Here is a 19,973-nt window from a genome sequence, read left to right on the forward strand (position 1 = left end):
CACTACACAAATAAATACTAGAAGTGTATAAGACTGTAGGTTTGAAACGTTTCCCATTTTACATGTGCAGTAGTTTAAATACTACTGCCAAAGCTAAAGCAGCAGTTCTGGAGAGATGGCTCAGAAGTTAAGAGCCCTGCCTGCTCTTCCAAAGGACCCGCATGGCAGCTCCCAAACACCTGTAACTCCAGTTCCGGGAGATCTGGTGCCCTCTTCTCTGGCCTCCACAGGCCCTGCATGCATATTGTTCACTGACCCAACATGCAGGCAAAACACCCATACACATAAAGTAATAAAAAAACAAAAAAGTTCAAGTTGTTCATCAAAACATGAAGGAGATTGAGTAATTGCTTCTCTTTGTTCTGAGAACTATATTCTAACAAGGCAACAGATAAACTATTATCATTAATAATTATGTCTATTATTATTTTCATATAAAACAACCCATTTTCACTATGATTATGCTAATGTTAATTACAATATCATTTTATAGTGCTATTATATTTTATGACTATGGTTGATATATGTAAGCTTTTATTATTCACAGTATTTGTAATGGATAAAATACATTGATACATCTATATTTTAAAATTACCTGTGGTTTTATTTTAGTTGAATTTTATTTAAGTTAATTGCATTATAATCCAAACAGGTCACATAATATATGCAATATTTTAGTAAAATGACAACCAAGCTCAAACTTACAGTTCAATTGCTTTGTTCCACATGATGACATATCCAGAAAGAATGAAAGATTCAATATTTACAATATGTGTATTTCCTCTTTCTGTTCCAACATAGAGCCATTTACTCTGGAAAGGTAGATGACAGTAAGTAATTCTGAAAGAAAGAAAATTACAATTAAAATATCTAAATTTTTCATTTGATCAATACATTTTCCTTACACACATCACACTACATAAGTTATATTTATATATGTGATAGGAAATAATGTATCATTAAAAATGACAATCACTATTAAGTGTCTATTATAAGTATAAATTTACTGTGTCTAGTTTTAAATTTTTGACCAATGCACAAAAATATAAAAGTTATAAATGGAAACAATGTGATTTTTGATACATATGTACACTAAAAAATATTTAAATCTGGTTTATCATTTCTAAATTATAAAGCCTTGTAAAATCTCTTCTTCCAGCATTAGTAACGGTGGTACATTATTGTCCTTTACGGTCATCACACTGTGTGACAGTATTTCAGAGCTTCCTTCTCATATTGACATATAGTGCCCATTAATCAACCTTCCCAGGCACCCTTCCTTCTTACAAAGCCTCTTCTGGTACCCACCATTCTCATCGCTATTTCTAAGAGATCAACTTCACTATCTGTCATTCTGAATACAGCAATGCAAATAAGTATATATTCCTGTTTTATGTAGAAGAAACTAAGATCTTTTTCAGTAGCAGAAAATTGAACTTTATTTGAAGATATTTTTATTAAACCACAATGCACACAAACTCAAAATGAGAAAGGAATGTTCTGATAATTAATACTTATAAAACTATGACTAGGTATCTATGAAAATGGAAGCATTCTACAAGGTAATTTAAAACTGTCTATTAAGATGGAGGTAACTCTAAGTGCTCTAGGTATTATATACAAAATACAATATAAACCTCTGTCCTATAAATGTTTAATTTTGTCTGTATAGATGCATGCATAAGACTGAAACTGCTTTATTATTGCCAAACTCCAGCAGCTAATAAGTATTAAGTGCAAAACAGTGGTGCAAAGCATTCCTGTTCAGTTACAAAATTAGTATCTTCGCACTGAGTTCCAGTTTATTTATTGAAATAAAAGCTCAAAGATAAATTAAGAACATAATGAATGCAAATTTCAGAGTTCATGGAGAGGTAGTAGTTATGTCTACAGAAGATGTTTCGCATTTGTGTAGTAGGGGAAACTGGTAAGGCCAGAGAAGCCTTCTATTCTTCCTTTAGTGGTGTGTGTGTGCGCGTGCGCGCGCACAATGTGAAATGCATATTTGTGTGTGAGGATTTACTTGTGCCACAGTGTGAATGTGGAGGTCAGAGGACACCCCCAGGTACTGGTCCATTTCCATCTTGTTTAAGGCAGGGTTTCTCACATCCCACAGTGCTGCATTGAGGCTAGTTGTCCTGTGGGGATTTCCTCTTTCCTCTACTTCCTATCTTACTGTAGCAGTGCTGAATCACAGACCTGTGCCACTGCTTCCAGACTTCCTTTAGTTTCATTATTCTATTCTCATCTTCGTAATGGACTTTCTGGCTAGCTCTGAGAACTATTGCAGGGCTAGAGCCATCAGGACTACTACATACGTATTGTGAGATGTGAATTTAATGACTAATCTATTAACATTGTAATTAGTTTCTAATTTGCATTCATTGTGCTCTTCTAGACACTTTTTTTGGTTTTTCGAGGCAGGGTTCCTCTGTAGCTTTGGTGCCTGTCCCGGAACTAGCTCTTGTAGACCAGGCTGGCCTCGAACTCCCAGAGATTCACCTGCCTCTGCCTCCCAAGTGCTGGGATTAAAGGCGTGCGCCACCACCGCCCGGCTTCTTCTAGACACTCTTAAGATAATAAATTCACAGATAATCTCTTTCCAGAACATGTTATTGCATCAAATATTTCCTGGAGTTTACCTGGAAGATTATCTACTAAACTATCAGAAGAGCTGAACAAAATTTTGACATTAGCCAAACAGATCAACTTTAAAAAGAATATGAATAGTAAATTCACGTGACTCCATTCTATAATACACATAAGAGTGAAACTTATGAGTGTAATTGTACACAAAAGATGACACTGAATAGTCAGTGTATCCAGTGCATATTTTAAGCCTGCCACATTGAGTTTTCAATCTATCTCTCTGAACCAAATGTTATCTATCCTGTGGAAAGCTCCAGGCATAGGACATTAAAAACACTAGAAACCTGCTGTGATATAAGCAACTGCAAAGTTAATTGATTTTTTCTAATTAATGAATAACCTACATGATACTGGAAATCTTTGAAATATGAAGTCTAGAATTGCTGTCTCCAAAGGATATACACAGGAAACAACTTGATGGTCATGTTTCTAGGCAATGAATGATCAATTTAACCTTTAATAGAATATGAACTCATTTTAAAGCAGCTATAAGATCACAGGAAAATCTTCTAAATCGCAGGTAGATAGAGAAAACAATTTTAGAGCTTTAAGGAAACCTTGATGTGACACAGCCATCTGGGCAGTTAGCACATAAAATCTGAGAACTGCCACATTCAGTAAGGAAACCTGAAGCAGGAGGTAGAATTCCAATGTAAACAGACCTTATAGAACAGGAAGAATACAGGGGAAAATCCCTAATGATAGTAAAGAGAAACTAGACAAGGTCTTTTGTACCACCCATCACTCATGAGTGGTACAGGGTTATAATAACCATATAAAAATTTCCAAACTTTACCTGAACAAAACGGTTTGACTTAAGATGAATGACATGGACAAAGGGTATGAACATACTTGTTATATGTACTTAATAATCCTAATAATTATTTGATAACTTTATACAACTTTAAGTCTTCATTTGTAACTGATTTTGACTAATGCCACTTAATATGCAAATAATTTTAATCTGTTATATGTAAGCCACGGAAGAATAATCTTGTTTCCCTGTCCATATTGACTATCACAAAGCATTTAAGATATTCTTAGCTTTCCACCCACTCATCAATTCAACCTTCATTGAGTAAGTCTTTATAAAAACTTATAACACATACTCTATCCTTTTTATCTGGTACATACGTGATAAACGAAAAATACACAAAAAAATAAAATCAAAGTGTGTTAATGTCTAAAAATTTTAAAAGGCACATTGGAGAGTAAGGAAAATTATGAAGATGAAAGTTTTTTGGATTAGACTATTAAAGGTCAATATACAACATAAGCATTTTTCACACTTAAATACTTTCAAAAATTTTTTCCTGACCCTCACTTAAGACTCAATTTAGAAATCCTGTAATTTAAGTAATATTTGAATTTTTATAACATAATATTGATATGGGTTTGGGGCCAAGTTCTTTCAAGGTTGGTGTTTGTACTTTGTATTTTTTTATCAACTGAGCTGCTTTAAACTCTTTCATAGCAGGTCATATCTTACTTTACAATGATTTGGCATGAGTTAATTTTTAATGATTTTTCTGATAGATATTTTTAAATAGTGATGAGCATCAAGCACATTCTAGGTGAATGCTCTAACACTGAGCTACATCTTTGGCCCTGATGTTGTGCATCTGTTGAGATATTTACAGAAATTATTAACTACAGAAGAAGCACATGCCCTAAATATAAATGACACTATCCAATAGCAGGGGGTCTGGATAAAATAAGAGAGAAGAATGCCTTGCTATTCAAGTAAAAGTCTACTGATCAGTAGCATCAGAGCATTTATTACAAACACATACAGTGAGGTCCACTTCAGACTTCCTAAATCACAAACTGCATTTTATGAAAGGAGCACCAGGTGGGTCTGAACCATGTTCAGACTTCATATGGCAAGTTTTATCAGACAATCCTACAGAACAGTTGGAGGAAGCATTTTTCTGTGGCTGAATGATTACTGTTTACTTTCTCTTCAGCTCTCAGGAGCTGAGCCGAAATTACTGTTATGATAGCCGGGATGCGGCTATCTGGTCCCCTAAAACCTGTTAAAGATGAAATTATGAAGAGGAGGAGAAGAAAGAGCACTGAGGAGGATAATGACAGTAACTAAAAAACCCAACTGTCAGAAAAGAAGTGATAGTGTTCCTGTGAGTCCTGTAGTATCTTAAGACAAAATACTGATAGGCAGGAATTTTAGAAAATTTCACCCATAAAAAACCAAAACTTGTTAAGTAAAACAATCTCATGATTTTAAATAAACTAAACTTGCCGCGCACCACACCCCCGTGTTTGCGCTCTGTGTACTGGCACCCAGTTACCCAGCTTCGGGCAAGGGGCAGGAGGTTAAAATACACAAACACACACAGAGAGACAGCAACACGGGTCATCTTTGAATTCCCCAAGAATGCCCCTCCCCCCCTTTATTGTGTTCAGGGGCAGATTAGAGATAGCCATGCCCCAGCCAAACCCACCAGAAACCACTCTGCCATCAGGAACTCTTGAAGGTCTCGAGCTCAGAGCAGCTGTAGGCACTCAGATCAGGGGATTACAACAAATTCAGAATCTGGGGTCTCACTGCTCCCAACATCTCCCCACTAAATTTTTTTATGAAACAGGAGACCCTCCTGACCACACAGCCTTTTGGTCACTTTGATTGGACCTGTACTCGGGAGAGAGTGACAGCCTCTCCTCAGGAGAATACTGGCTTTTAGGGAACAGAAGAGAGCAACTTAAGGTTCCGCTGCCAGCTGCTCCTGATTCATCTGGTCCGCAGCTTGCTTGGCTATGGCAGATTTGGCCTCCTCCGCAGCCCGGCACTCCTTGTCTAGCCGCTCTGCCTCTTTCGCTCTTTGGCGCTCCTGCTCCAGTTTGTCTTAGCTCCAGGACTTGTTGCATTTGCTGATGCTCCTGGCACTGCTGTAGCATCTGCCAGGCTAGGCACCGACTGGGCTGAGGCAATGTGCCTTCCATCACAGCCACCTAGCAAAGCTCTGCTCCAGCTGCCTTTTAGCCCCAGCTGCATTCCTTCTAGGTCCAAACTGGTGCATAAAGTGGAGGGGAACTGAGGAAAACAGGCTTGTTGCTCTGCAACCACTGAAGGGGCCCCACTTAAATTATCTTTTAGGGAATTTGGACGTTGTCAATCTGGCTACTTCCTGCTGAGTGGGGACGCTGCATTCTTAGGGGTATTTACTGCCATTTTCCAGTCGCAGCGCTCGGAGGGGTGGGTCAGGGCAACGGGGAGAGGCGGAGACTCCACCTCCCCACCGAGCTGGAAGGTGGAGGCTTGGCAGGGCAGAGCAGCGGGCCCTGACCCCATCCCCCGGGCTGGGACAGAGGTCCAGACCAACGGGCCTTGTCCTGGTTGCGCTGTGCTTCTGCGCCCTGAGGCCGGTGCTGGGAGCGGGCCTAGCGTTCTTGCCTCATCGCTCCTCGAGGTTCGGGGGTTTGCATGGGTCGCAGCCCCTCAGTGCCCGCCCCCTGGAGCCACTTGGCCTTGGATCCACAGCCGCTCACACTCCACTGCAACATCAGGAGGTCTCGGTAATTCAAACCACATGAATATCGAATAAATCCTTAGGCTCTCATCATCTGTGGAGACAAAAACAACCTCCTTTCCAAAACATCAAATTCTTAAGCCCTTATTTTAAAGTCAAGATACCTTTCTTAGCAGTTCCTAGAATTAAATGTCTTTCTCCAGTCCAGAACACAAAAGACAACACAATCAACATATCATACATCTGTACACATTTATCTTTTAAAGCTATATACAGTGTTTCTTTTCCCAATACATACGTCCCCTCCGGCCAGGGACAACCCTGTTCTTTTACCCCTCTTTCTCGGTTGGTTCCACTTGCTGCCAAACCGAGCGAAGGACGTCAGGATTACATACCCCAATAACCCTCACCTTCTGAGGGCGACCTCTCAGCATTCCCTAGTTTCCGATACCTCGGCTGGAACCTCCAAATGCTGATATCTCGGTGGAGACCTCCAAATGCCCCCCCACCCCGTGTCTGCGCTCTGTGCGCTGGCACCCAGTTACCGCGAGCTTCAGGTAAGGGGCAGGAGGTTAAAATACACAAACACACACAGAGAGATAGTGACACGGATCATCCTTGAATTCCCCAAGAATGCCCCCCCCTTTATTGTGTTCAGGGGCAGATTATATAGAGATAGCCACGCCCCAGCCAAACCCACCAGAAACCACTCTCCTGCCATCAGGAACTCCTGAAGGTCTCGTGCTCAGAGCAGCTGTAGGCACTCAGATCAGGGGATTACAAGAAATTCAGAATCTGGGGTCTCACTGCTCCCAACATATACTAGCGAGAATTATTATACAAAATACCAAATTAAAAATGAGTGAATATTCAGCTAAATTCCTTTCATAGTCTTAGTGGGCTGTCAACCAACTAAATCTGTCAATAAAAACCTCAATCACTTGCCATTGTGTGTGGAACTATCTAACATAACACAGACTAAGTTAAATTTCTGCAGCTATCAAAGTGGCATGCCAAAAACCTAAGTTAGAGATGGCAAACATGTTCTGTGAAGTATGAAAGTATAGTAAATATTTGGTGCTTTAAATACCACACAGTTTGTATCACAACTACTCAACCTTTACACAGTAGTACAAAAATAGCCATAGATAACACACACATTAATAAGCAGAAGTATATTCCAGCCAAGTTTTATTCCTAAACAAAGGCATGGCCACACTGGCTATGTATGACACAGTTTGGAATCTCATCATTAATTTTTCTATTTTTATTTGGCTATACAGCTTTATACAAATTTATTAGCTGAAATTATCAAGAAAACTGCTTTAAATAGTTTATTTTTTCCATGGAAATCATAGCATATTCATCCTATTTTTCAATATATTACTTCTTGGAACAAGAAATATATATGATTAAAATGTTATGCTTCCACAATTTACATTGCCAAAAATGTACTAGAAATGATGACCAGCACATATAAGATTAATTGACATAGTAAATACTTCATGTTGAATATATACCTGTACCTAGATACTAGAGACACAGAACTTATAAGGCAAATCTGTATCTCTTTGGGAATTTAAAATTTAAGAGAACTTTATTTGGCAAAATTGAACTATAGTTTTGTTATATTTAATTCATATACACAAATAAAATCAGACACACATTCTGTCCTAAATACCTAAACTTATTTACTCATTAAAATTTAAACTGCAAATGTCTTACATATTGTTTCTTGATTTATCTTTCTTCTTTGGGTCTTTTGAGAGTGATTCACGGCACATGCAAGGTTGGCCTCAAACTCACAGCGATCCTTCTGCCCACACTCTAGAACTTTGGGCTATAGAGTGCGTCCTTATGACAAGGTCTGTTACTTGATTTTTATCTTTTCTTAAAATAATTAACTAATGTCCTATAACTTTTCACTTAACCCACAGAGGTCATTTGTAAGACAAGCTTTTATGCTGTACTTGCTAAGGATTACATTCTCTATTCTTTCTTATTCAATTTAAAGATTATCAATTCTATTAAGTAAAAGCAGTTATTAGTAGGGAAAAGATTTCAGTTGATCATTTTCTTGTCTACTGTGAGAAGTATACCAAGGTGTTTAATTACACCATTGGATTATAATTATACATGTCAGTACCATGGAGTGAAAATTTATATAATAAAAATTGTATTAATTGAGGATATATGGAAAATACTGAATTTGGTTCTAAAAAGCATCAAATAGTAAGTATATAGTTATGAAAGTTGGTTTAATAATGGTTAAAACCAAAAAACAGAGAATTTTGCTTGCCCTTAAATTCAATAAAAATCAATAATTCCATCCCATAAAGACTACAAAATCACACATAATTTAATTATATATTAATTTATACCATCCATGTATTACATGAAATTTCAATTTATTCATAATTTTATATCTTTTATGTTAAAAAATTATTGATCAACTAGAATTAACATCTAGGAAATGGTGCCTAGATTAGTAAAATACTTGCTAGGGTTAGTAGTGATATCAAAACAAGAAGCAATTTTATTAATTGGTAGTTTGAACAATATTACTTTGGAAGAGAGACTATATATCAGTTACATAAAATACAAGTGGGAATAGTATATAAGGAAGTTATAAAAACAAATTCAAACTTTTGGGGGAATGTTAATAAACTTTCAAAGGACTAATTCTTTCCAAATGGACTGAATTTATGAGGTGTCTGTCATCTTCACGGTTAGCTTAACTGGATTTAGAACTGCCTAGGAGACAAGCCTCTGGAGGGAAGACCTACCCTGAAAGTGGGTGGCATAATTCCATTGGGACGGGTCCCAGACGGAATGAAAAGGAAGAGAGAAGAAATCAAGCTAAGCTCCAGCATTTACCTCTGTTTCCTGACTGGGGGGCAGAAATGATCAGCTCCCTCATGTTCCTGCCGCCATGCCTCTCCCACAAATCCTAAGTCAAAATAATCTCTTCCATCTTTAAGTTACTTTATGTCAGATGCTTCGTCATGGCAATGAGAAAAGTAAATGATAAAAATATTTTAACCTGATCTGAAGAGAAACTGACTGGAAAAGGAGGGCATTTTAGGGCCAGGTAGAAACCCGGTGTAAGGGAAACTCCTAGGGATTTACAAGGTTGACCCCCGCTCAGACTTCTAATAATAGTGGATACATAGCCTGAATTGGTCATCTCCTGTGGCCTGTGGAGAGATTGGGACACCAACCCAGCCACATAACCTTCAATCTACAGTCTGTCCTGCTATGAGATGTGCTGGGGTAAGGATGGAGCAAAGACTGTGGGAGTGGCCAACCAATCACTGGTCCAGCCTGAGACCCTTGCCATGAGAGTGAGTCCACCCCTGACATTGTAATGATATCTAATGATATTCTCCTATACTCAAAGAGGCTTCATTCAGCAACTGATGGAAACAGACGTAGAGACCCACATTCAAACATTAGGTGGATCTTGGGGAATTCTGCTGAAAAGAAAGAGGAAGGATAGTAGGAACCTGAGGGGTCAAGGCCATCACAAGAAAACCCACAGAATCAACTAACCTGGGCTCATAGAACAAACAACTAGAGAGCCTGCATGGGGCTGGTCTAGGTCCTCTACACATATGTGACAGTTGTGTGGCTTGGTGTTTTTATGGGACTCCTAATACTGGAAGCAAGGGCTGTCTCTGACTCTTTTTCTGGCTTTTGGGACCCTACTCCTCATACTGGGTTGCCTTGCCCAGCCTTAATACAAGGCAAGATGCTTAGTCTTACTATAACTTTATATGCCATGTTTTGTTGATACCCATGGAAGGCCTGCCCTTTCCTGAATAGAAACAGAGGAGGAGTGCATGGGGTGGGGAGACAGAGGGGAGATTGGGGAGACTACTGAGAGGAGAGAAGGGAGGGGATATAAAATAAATAAATAATAATAGTAAGTTTTTTACACATGATCTTAGATTTAAAAGAGGCACTAGTGGATAACTTTCAGAGTCTTCCTAGTTTTCAGATACAGGAAATTTATGGTTTTCAGGCAGGAAAAGAAGAAAGAAGCGGAGAGATAGAGATGGGGAGAGAGAGAAACAATACATCTTAGCATCTTATGTACTAATTATGTTCCAGTGAAAGAAATCTAAATGTTTCCATCAAGTCTATTACTGCAAACAAACAACAAAAAAGCAGCATTTCTACTTGTACAGTTCTTAGATACTTTGGATACCTCTCTTTTAAAGACTTGAAACCTTTTACAAGTGAACAATTGACTACTCCTTTTCAGTTCTACCAAGCAATGCACAGAGGTTTTTTTGGCAGAGGAAGTACACAAAGCTTATTTTCTTGATTCTACTATAAAAATGGGAGCAATGGTTTGGAACTTCACGTAAATATCTTAACTGTCTCAATTTATGGGTGAGAGAATCAGGTGGGTGAGGCTGTGGGAAGAGCAATAGTGAAGTATTCCTATTAAGACTGGTAAAGGTGGAGGCATAGTACAGAGTCATAAACTTCACTCCACAGTAGAATATAAAGTACCTCTAGCAAAGCAAAGTACCTCTCCCTACCTCACATATCAACCAGAGAAATGTAAAACCCTTCGAAACACAAATTTCCTTAGGACTTAAGAAGAATTTTATAACTAATTCCAAAAGTGTCCAGGCCTACAGTAAGAAGTCAGGCGGACTTCAATTAGAGGGCACATAAACAACAGTGAAACTATGAATCTAAAATAAACAGTCAAAACAATAATATATAAAAAAACTCACCCAATTTGAAAAAAGTTGTGGGTCAATCACACTAACTGATTTCAAATGTATTAGAGAAAACATATAAATGGGATCTACATAGAGGAAAGGTTTAAGTTCAAACACAAACTGTCATTCATGATTTTAAAAACTCAAAGAACTAGTAATATAGAGACATTTTCTTAAATTGATAAAACATACAACTAATATTTTCCTCAGTGGTAAAACAGTAAATTAGCTTTTTCACCTAAGAAAAAAGCAAGGCCACCCATTCTTACCATTGACACGTAGCATTATCTAGGCAGTTTGTTAGGACAGGAAAAGGTAGTTTAATAACAATAATCTTATAATTTTAAGTTGTATATTTTTCTCTATTTTCAGATTACATGCTTTTTTAAGTGCAAGATTTCAAGAAGCCTACAAAACAAATTCTTAAAACTAATATTGATTCATAAATTGTGCAAAATACAACTATAGGGGGTTTTATTCAAAACCAAAGAAATTGAGTAATAAAATATATAACTTTTTCTTTAGTCGTTTCTCTCTTGACTTTTCATCTTTGTTTTTATAAATAAAGAAAAACTTAAAATTTATGTCTCAAAATGAATTAACACTCATTTTTATTTTGTGTGCCAGCATTTTCAAATCCAAAAAATGATATACATAACCCATATTCTTAGTTACTGAAATAATTTATATTTTAAAATACTTATATGATTCTTGTCAAAGCACAAGCACCGCGAGCTAGAATGCACTTTTCTCTCACTTACTGATGCTTACATGCCATCACTACATCAACATTTGCTTCCTAATATGTGGGGAAGATTTGGAAGAAAAACAAACTGTGGTTGCTCTATAACTTCTCTGTGTCGTTATGATAAGCTAGGTGACTGTAACTATTCTCATCAGATAGAGGAAATTAACATGAATGAAAAGCAATAATACAGGTAATTCTTAGAATGTCACTGTCATCTGTTTTCAGTTGAAGCAAACTGTAGTCTGTATAAAAACTATGGTTCTAGTGATGAATATCTTGCATATCACCATAGAACCTTCATCTGGTGATGGATGAAGCTAGAGACAGAGACCCACTTTGGAGCACTGGACTGAGCTCCCAAGATCCAAATGAGGAGCAAAAAGAGAGAGACCACGAGCAAGGAAGTCAGGACCGCGAGGGGTGTGCCCACTCACTGAGAGGGTGGGACAGATCTAATGGGAGATCACCAAGGCCAGCTGGACTGGGACTAATGGAGCATGTGATCAAACCAGACTCTCTGAGAACGTGACCAACAAAGAGGACTGACTGAGAACCATGGACAATGGCACTGGGTTTTGACTGGCTTTGTGGGAGCCTAGCCTGTTTGGATGCTCACCTTCCTAGACCTGGATGGAGCGGGGGGGAGGACCTTGGACTTCTCACAGGGCAGGGAACCCTGACTGCTCTTTGGATTGGAGAGGGAGGAGGAGGGGGATGGGGGAAGGGAGAAGGAAATGGGAGGAGGGGAGGAGGTGGAAATTTTTAATTAAAAATAAAAAACAAACAAAAAAACTATGACTCTGTCTTAGGGGCCATGTCTTAGTTAGGGACCTTGTCTTAGTTAGGGGCCATGTCTTAGTTAGGGGCCTTGTCTTAGTTAGGGGCCATGTCTTAGTTAGAGGCCCTGTCTTAGTAGGGGCCATGTCTTAGGGGCCCTGTCTTAGGTAGGGGCCTTGTCTTAGTTAGGGGCCATGTCTTAGTTAGAGACTCTATCTTAGCTAGGGGCCATGTCTTAGCTAGGGGCCATGTCTTAGTTAGGGCCCATGTCTTAGTTAGGGGCCTTGTCTTAGGGGCCATGTCTTAGTAGAGGCCCTGTCTTAGCTAGGGGCCATGTCTTAGCTAGGGGCTATGTCTTAGTTAGGGGCCCTAACCTAGTTAGGGGCCTTGTCTTAGGGGCCATGTCTTAGTTAGGGGCCCTAACCTAGTTAGGGGCCTTGTCTTAGGGGCCATGTCTTAGTTAGGGGCCTTGTCTTAGTTAGGGGCCTTGTCTTAGTTGCAGTTGCTATTGCTGTGACGTAACACCATGACCAATACAAACTTGAGGATGGAAGGGTTTGTTTTATCTTATAGCTTTAAGTTCATCATCCAGGGAAGTTGGGGCAAGAACCCAAGAGATGAACCTAGTGGCAGGAACTGATTCAGAGGCTATGGAGGAGTGCTACTTACTGACTTGCTCTTATGGCTTGCTCAGTCTACTTTCTTATAGAATCCAAGATCACCAGATGAGAAGTAGCACCACCCACAATGAGCTGGGCCTTCCCACATCAATTACTAATTAAAAAGAAAAAATGCACTCTGTGCCTACCTACAGCCTGATCTTATGAAGGCGTTTTCTCAACTGAGAATTCTTCTTCCCAAATGATTCCAGCTTGTGTCAAATTAACATAAAAGCAGTCACCACAGGCCCTCCCTTCAGGGTTGTCTGCTTCCTCTATTACAGACCTGACACATCGCCTTGTGCTTATTTAAAAATAAACACTGTGATTACCTTAAAATCACAAATATCACAGCACTATATGTGAACAACACGGCAAAACACAGTGGAGCTTCTTGCCACATTCCTCTGTTTATGAATATGTTCTACTGTTATACTAGATCACTTACAAAAGTCAAATGAAAAGGTATGATTATTTTAGAAAGTCAGGACAGTGAGAGCAGAAAGTTTAACAAATCATAGGTACTTCTTGCTTTGTTTTTGTTGTTGTTGTTGTTGTTGTTTTTCAAGACAGTGTTTCTCTGTAGCTTTGGAGTCTATCCTGGAACTAACTCTTTAGACCAGGCTGGCCTCGAACTCATAGAGATCCACCTGCCTTTGCCTCCCTAGTGCTGGGATTAAAGGCGTGTGTCACCAGCGCCCAGCTTAAAGCATAGATACTTCTAAGCACAGTTCTGCAAACATGAGGTTAAGGTGTTGGAAGATATACAATAAGCACTGGAAATGCAAGGTAATAATAGTGTGGAGAGAAGTAACAGAAGACAGATATGTCTCGTTCATAGCTACTACTAAGTCCCATTAAGACCATTTCTAGATAAGACAAGGAACTCAGACGGTGAGAACAGAACATCTCAACAAGCAGAGGCACAAGACACATGGGAGATATTCTGCTCTACCACGTAGGTCCTATGTACATGCATCTGTCTGAACCTGGAACACTTCGGTGAGTTTAGTGAGATGTAAATTACCAAATCAACATTCAAAGCTTAGTTGTATCTCTATTAGGTAGCAGTGAATACACACAAAATAATTTTATGTTAAGATTTGTTTATTGGGATCACTATGTACACTATCATATCATCTGCAAATAGCTCAAGGTCAAAACTGCTGTCCTCCAGTGTCTACCTTGGTTTGAATGGTGTCAGTCTGTTTAAATTCACTTCTCAAAGGCTTCTCTTCCTCTCTTGAACATCAAATTATCCTGTGGTGTGCTTTTCCATTTACTATAAAAAGAAAAGTCTGGTTGCTTCCCACATAGTAGATAGACTACTCTAAATAGTTAATGTACATCTCAGTGTTTGCTTGATCACTGATGACTCTTAAGTGGATGTGCATAGGTCTAGGTCTAATTGAATCAAACACTGGAAATATTAAAATATGATACAATTTATTACCAATAAAATAACTTCTGTTTCCATTCAAATAAACCTCCTGGCTATGATCGTTCTAAAAGGAGGGGAACTGAATTTTTATTAAAGCATCATCTTTGGCAATGCTAAAATTCAGTGTTTCATTAGAATGACATCACTACTAAGTATCTAGATAAGAGGGTAAGGGCTGGAATGCTGGAGATATCTGAAATAATAAAAAATATGTGAACTAAATTTGCTTTTACTTGATTTTTAAATATTAGGTCTATGGTTTCATTGCCATAGCCCAGGGAAAAGAAAATATGATTGCTGAGGTGATATTCAAAACCTCAGAAAACAAAAGGTTTAGGCATTTCACATTTTCATAAGTGGCTGAATCTATCCCAATTATTCATTTTCTATGAAAAAAACTGGCAATTGCTTAAATTTATAAAAGAAGTCTGTCAAACTAGCATGAAACTTGCTTGAGATACAGTTCTGTCACATCATACGGTTATTCACAAAGGCTCTTACCGTTCTCTGTTAAACTTAAGAGAATGAAGGATGGCTGGCCTTTTCTGTCTCAGATTCCACAGATGAAGTGTGTCATCTGAACTCGCACTAACCAAAGCGCCCTGTGAGAAAAGAAGACAAGATAGAAAGCTTACCTACTAGGACAGCAGAAACAACAAATTTATAGATTTATCATTGCTTGTATAGATATGTACTTATGTAGCCTAGACAAAAAGAAAGAAATTACAGTATGAAAGTTTAAGGTTGTTGAGTTGGAGAGGCAAGTGGCTTACCACACAAGGACGGCCAGGATGACTTGTTCAGAAATACCCTTTCACTGTTAGAGAGGAATAATCAATAAGCCATCCATACTGGTTGGGTCTCCTTATCAACTTCACACAAATAGAGTCACTTGAGTGGAGGGCCCTCATCTGAGGAAATGCCTCCATCACACCCACCTGTGGCATGTCTGCAGCATATTTATCAATTACTAATGTATGTGGGAGAGCCCAGAAAACTATAAGCAGTGCCCCCTCCCCCACTTAGGCAAGTGGTCACAGGTTCTACAAGAAAGCTAACTGAGCATGAGCCAGCAGGGGAGCAAGTCAGGCAGACGCATTCCTCCACTTCAGGTACCTCTTCAGTTAGTTACTTCCCTGAGGGAGCTCCTGCTCTGACTTCCCTCAGTGATGGGCTACAACCTGTTTGATGAAATCAGACAATTCCTCTCCAAGTTGCTCTTGGTCATTATATTTATCATGGAGGAGGGCAGCATCACTGTGACTATTAAAAGGGTTTTTTTTTATTTCCTTTAAAAATATACAATTTAATTTTTGTTTCTACTATGCACATAAATAATATATAACTTCAATACTAGAGAGGCCAATACCCAACCCATTTTTATCAATCAAATACAGATCATATAAGATTATCCTCTGAAACTATCTTTTATCTAAAAATTGTACATTGTTTCTTAAAATTTTGTATTTTATAATTTGACCTGCTTACAATCCAAAAAGCTTTATCAGTGATATTTAAAAATACCTATAATAAAATATTTCTTCACATTTAATTAGGTACAACTATAAAAATAATACTAAAATCCTTTACCTTATAACACCAATTACAAATTAATCCTATCTCAAATACAATAGAATATGTTCTACCATTGAAAGTAACAGAAAGCTATGTGAGATAACTGTCACATTTAATTTTATGCACACATCTAAAGACCATCTGAGTCTGTCAGAACTTTTACTGTAGTACTATCTCCCCACTGAAATGACACCTAAAGTGCTAAATGTTCTCTAATAGCTGTCTGGCAGATACATGGTGATCTTGAGATGCCTAAAATGCTTTATATATTTCCCAAACAACTTTGCTACAGAAAATCTTTCACAGTTTACAACCTCAGCCACACACTCTCTCTTATTTATATTCTATATATTTTTAAATATATTTTTAAACCTATTTTTAAATTTCCAACTTCACTTCTTGTCCAGAAATTAAGAGAAAGAAGACTCTAAATGTCTTTCTGAAACAGTTCCTAAACCAAAAACAAAAGAGTGTGTTTGGCTTCTATTTCCACAGCACTGCTCCTCCTCAAAGGAAGCCAGGACAGGGATTCAAACAGGCCAGGATCCTGGAAGCAGGAGCTGATGCTGCTGAGGCCGCTGAGGCCATGGAGGGATGCTGCTTACTGCCTAGCTCAGCCAGCTTTCTTACAGAACCCAGGAGGGCCAGCCCAAGTATAGCCCCACCCACAATGGGCTGGGCCTTCCACCATTAATCACTAATTGAGAAATTTCCTTACAGTTGGACCTTATGGAGGTATTTTTTCAGTTGTGGTTTCCTCCTTTCAGGTAACTCTATCTTGTGCCAAGTTGACATAAAACTAGCCAGCGCAATTAACCCCTTGTCAACTTAACTCAAACATATCACTATTAAGTCACAATCCTTCCTTTCTTAATTGTCCCAAATATCTCACATTAAAAACATAATACATACAGATAAAAGATGCACGGATTACACACACAAAAGCCTACTGGTAAGTAAGAATATACTTTCAATTTCAATACAAGCAAAATATTTAAATTGGGGGAAGAAAGTGAGTAGAAAGAAAGCTTAATGATTTAGGAAAATATTAAATAAATTTTAAAATTATGATACACAATCACAATAAAAGGATCTTTTGATAGACAAAATGCTTTTCTCTTACTAAGTTTAGTATTAAAATTAGATTTTAAATTTAATGTCTTATATTAAATTTAGTATTTCCTATTAGATTTTGAATTTAATATAGAAATATGAAAAATGTGACTACCAGTAAAAATGTATACATATCTATTTTTAAACATCTAAAATCATAATATCAAAAAGAATTATATTAACTACAGGTTGAATATCCAAATATACAAAATCTTAGATGCTCCAAAACTTAAAAAGGTCCACAAAGGGAAAATTCCATATCTAATCTACTGTGATTAAATTCAAAATATAAGAGCAATGAAAAATATATACAAAATTACCTTCAAACTATGTGTATAGGGTATACAAAGAATATAAATGAATTTAATATTTAGATGTGGGTATCTTTTCCAAGGTTATCAATATATATGCAAATATTCCAAAATTTAAAATCTAAGATCCGTAGACTTTGTAAACCCAACTGTTTTAGATAAGGAATATTCATTCAGTAATATTCTGTGAGTGTGAATACATGCATATATGTGATTTAGATAATCAAAAATACTCTGTGCATGTGTTTGAAATGGTGAAAAAGAATCTTACCTCATTGATCAGGAACTGGAGCTGCAAGACAGCTGCACCACTTTCATGCTGGCAGTGACAGTCAACACCAGGCCTCCCAAGTCTAACACAATCAAAGTCAAGGATTCTAACACCCGTATTAGCACAAATATTAAAAGGTGAAGGAGAATCTGACTTATTCAGCAACTAATGTTTTGATTCTTCATTGTTTTTATTTCTGAAGAAATTGAAATATTTTACTTTACACAAATTTAATTATGTGGTATAAATGAGTAATACTCTAACAATTAGAAGAATTATAGTAAAACAGTGGAAGGAGTTTCCTTCCCATTAAAATAAAGCAAGAATTGAGAATTCAGACACATCTCATTTCTTTTAACATTTATCTGATTAAACAGTTCTTTCCCCAGAGTAGGTTCGAACAATTGAAAGATTAAATGCAATAAATGAAATCATAAAAACTGTATTAAGTTAGCTGGGCATGGTGATATATGCTTTTAATCTCAGCATTTGGGAGGCAGAGATAGGAGGGTCTCTGTGAGTTTCAGGCTGGCCTGGTCTACACAATAAGTTTCAGAACAGCCAGGACTACATAGAGAGACTCTGTCCTATAACAAAACAATTTAATATATTTAAGTATGTTGGCAATATTGATAACAATATTAATATAAAGCCCTTCTAACCACATTTTAAAACCAATAGGTTATAAGGAAATAGATTAATACATGACATATAAAACACTTTCTGCATAGACAAATATAACTGAAAAGACAGATATTAAGAAAAATAGTAATATATTTTCCAGTTTACATAAAAAATTCTATAAGTCAGAGAGGGAACAAGAGAAAAGAAAAAAGGATGAAAGATTGTAAAAAGGGAAGAAGGCAAAACACCACAGAACAAATTTTATTAATGTATTTCTTACCAAATGACATATTTCGATATATAGTTACCATTTGCTTCTTAAAGTCAAAAAATGCATAAAAACTTTATTCCCAGCCATAGTGAAGAAACATATTTATCCTCCTACCTAAGCAATTAAAAAGTATAAACTTTTAAATTTATACTTAAATTTACTACGTGCAGCAGTAGCACATGTATTTAATCCTAGCACTCACGAGGTAGAGGCAGGTGGATCTCCATGATTTCGAAGCCAGCCTGGTCTTCAAGAGCTAGTTCCAAGACAGCTAGGACTATTACACAAAGAAACCCTGTCTCATAAAACAAAACAAAACAAAACAAAACAAAACAAAAAGTGTAAACAACATTGATGTGATTAAATCCATGAACAATACAGTTTTCAGACATTGCATATCAAATGAGGAATGAGTCAGATAAGGAACAAAGGAGAAAGGATGGAAGACTATAGGAAGACTCAAGCTTTCTCACTGCTCAGGGTACTCTATAGAGAACATCCAGGCCACACTATAGGGCTCTGAGATCTAGTAGGCCCCTTTGTTGAAAAGACAGGAGGAAGTGAGGAAGGCTAAGAACAAGGAGAATTCACAAGGTCCAAAAGCACAGCAAAAAGGATGCATGCCAAAGTATTTCAGAGATCTGCAGGAAAGCACCATGGAGTGGAGCGAAATATGGAACAGGGAATAGAGTTGTGGGAACTCTTTGAAACTGGGGAAAGAAAAAAAAATACAAGAAAGAATGTACTTCTTGAACAAACCAGCCCCCCCCCCCAAAAAAAAAGTTCCTTCTTAAAGAACAAAACAAGGAACTTGTGTTTAAGTGAGACCAGGAATGTTTCATGTCCCCATCATTTAAAGTGGAAACCCCAAAATTCACTGAACAGTCATGCAGAACACTAAAACAAACATTGTCTCCATAGTGAGGAAAAGTTATCTCTCCTAGATTAAAGGTGGTTCTGGTACTACATCAAAAGGAAGGCTAAATAAATAAGCTAATTAGTTAGTAACATGTCTCTACCAATGAGATAAAAGAAATCAGATTTTAAAATTATGTCTATTACTTTTTGAGATTATAATATAATCACATCATTTCCCCTCCCCTTTACTCCAAGGACAACAATAGGCCAGAGTGGAGGTGGGGGACAGAGCCCAAGAGGTCTGACCCCTACACAAAGAACTAAGGAATGCTGACAGCAGGTAAAATCAGCTCTTAAAGCTTCCCATCAAATAGAAAAGGGAAGGAAAACATCTAGTAAGAGAACTAGAAAACAAACTGCAAGATTCTAGATTTAATTCAGTCACATCG

The 19,973-nt window shown here is 37.6% G+C and overlaps 1 protein-coding gene across 10 annotated transcripts in view; it reads right to left on the minus strand.

Moving 5' to 3' along the window:
- Positions 1-19,973, minus strand: part of Stxbp5l (syntaxin binding protein 5L) — a 229,221-nt gene that overhangs the window by 151,208 nt on the left and 58,040 nt on the right. For all 10 annotated transcript variants that reach the window (XM_057763575.1, XM_057763572.1, XM_057763570.1 and 7 more), the window contains exons 4-6: positions 17,772-17,853; positions 15,003-15,103; positions 706-840 (exon numbers count right to left, since the gene is read on the minus strand). In XM_057763575.1, coding sequence (XP_057619558.1) covers positions 706-840; positions 15,003-15,103; positions 17,772-17,853 — 318 coding nt within the window. The remainder of the gene's footprint in view (positions 1-705; positions 841-15,002; positions 15,104-17,771; positions 17,854-19,973) is intronic.

Source organism: Chionomys nivalis, chromosome 3 (genome assembly GCF_950005125.1).
Source record: "Chionomys nivalis chromosome 3, mChiNiv1.1, whole genome shotgun sequence".
Taxonomy (NCBI): Eukaryota; Metazoa; Chordata; class Mammalia; order Rodentia; family Cricetidae; genus Chionomys; species Chionomys nivalis.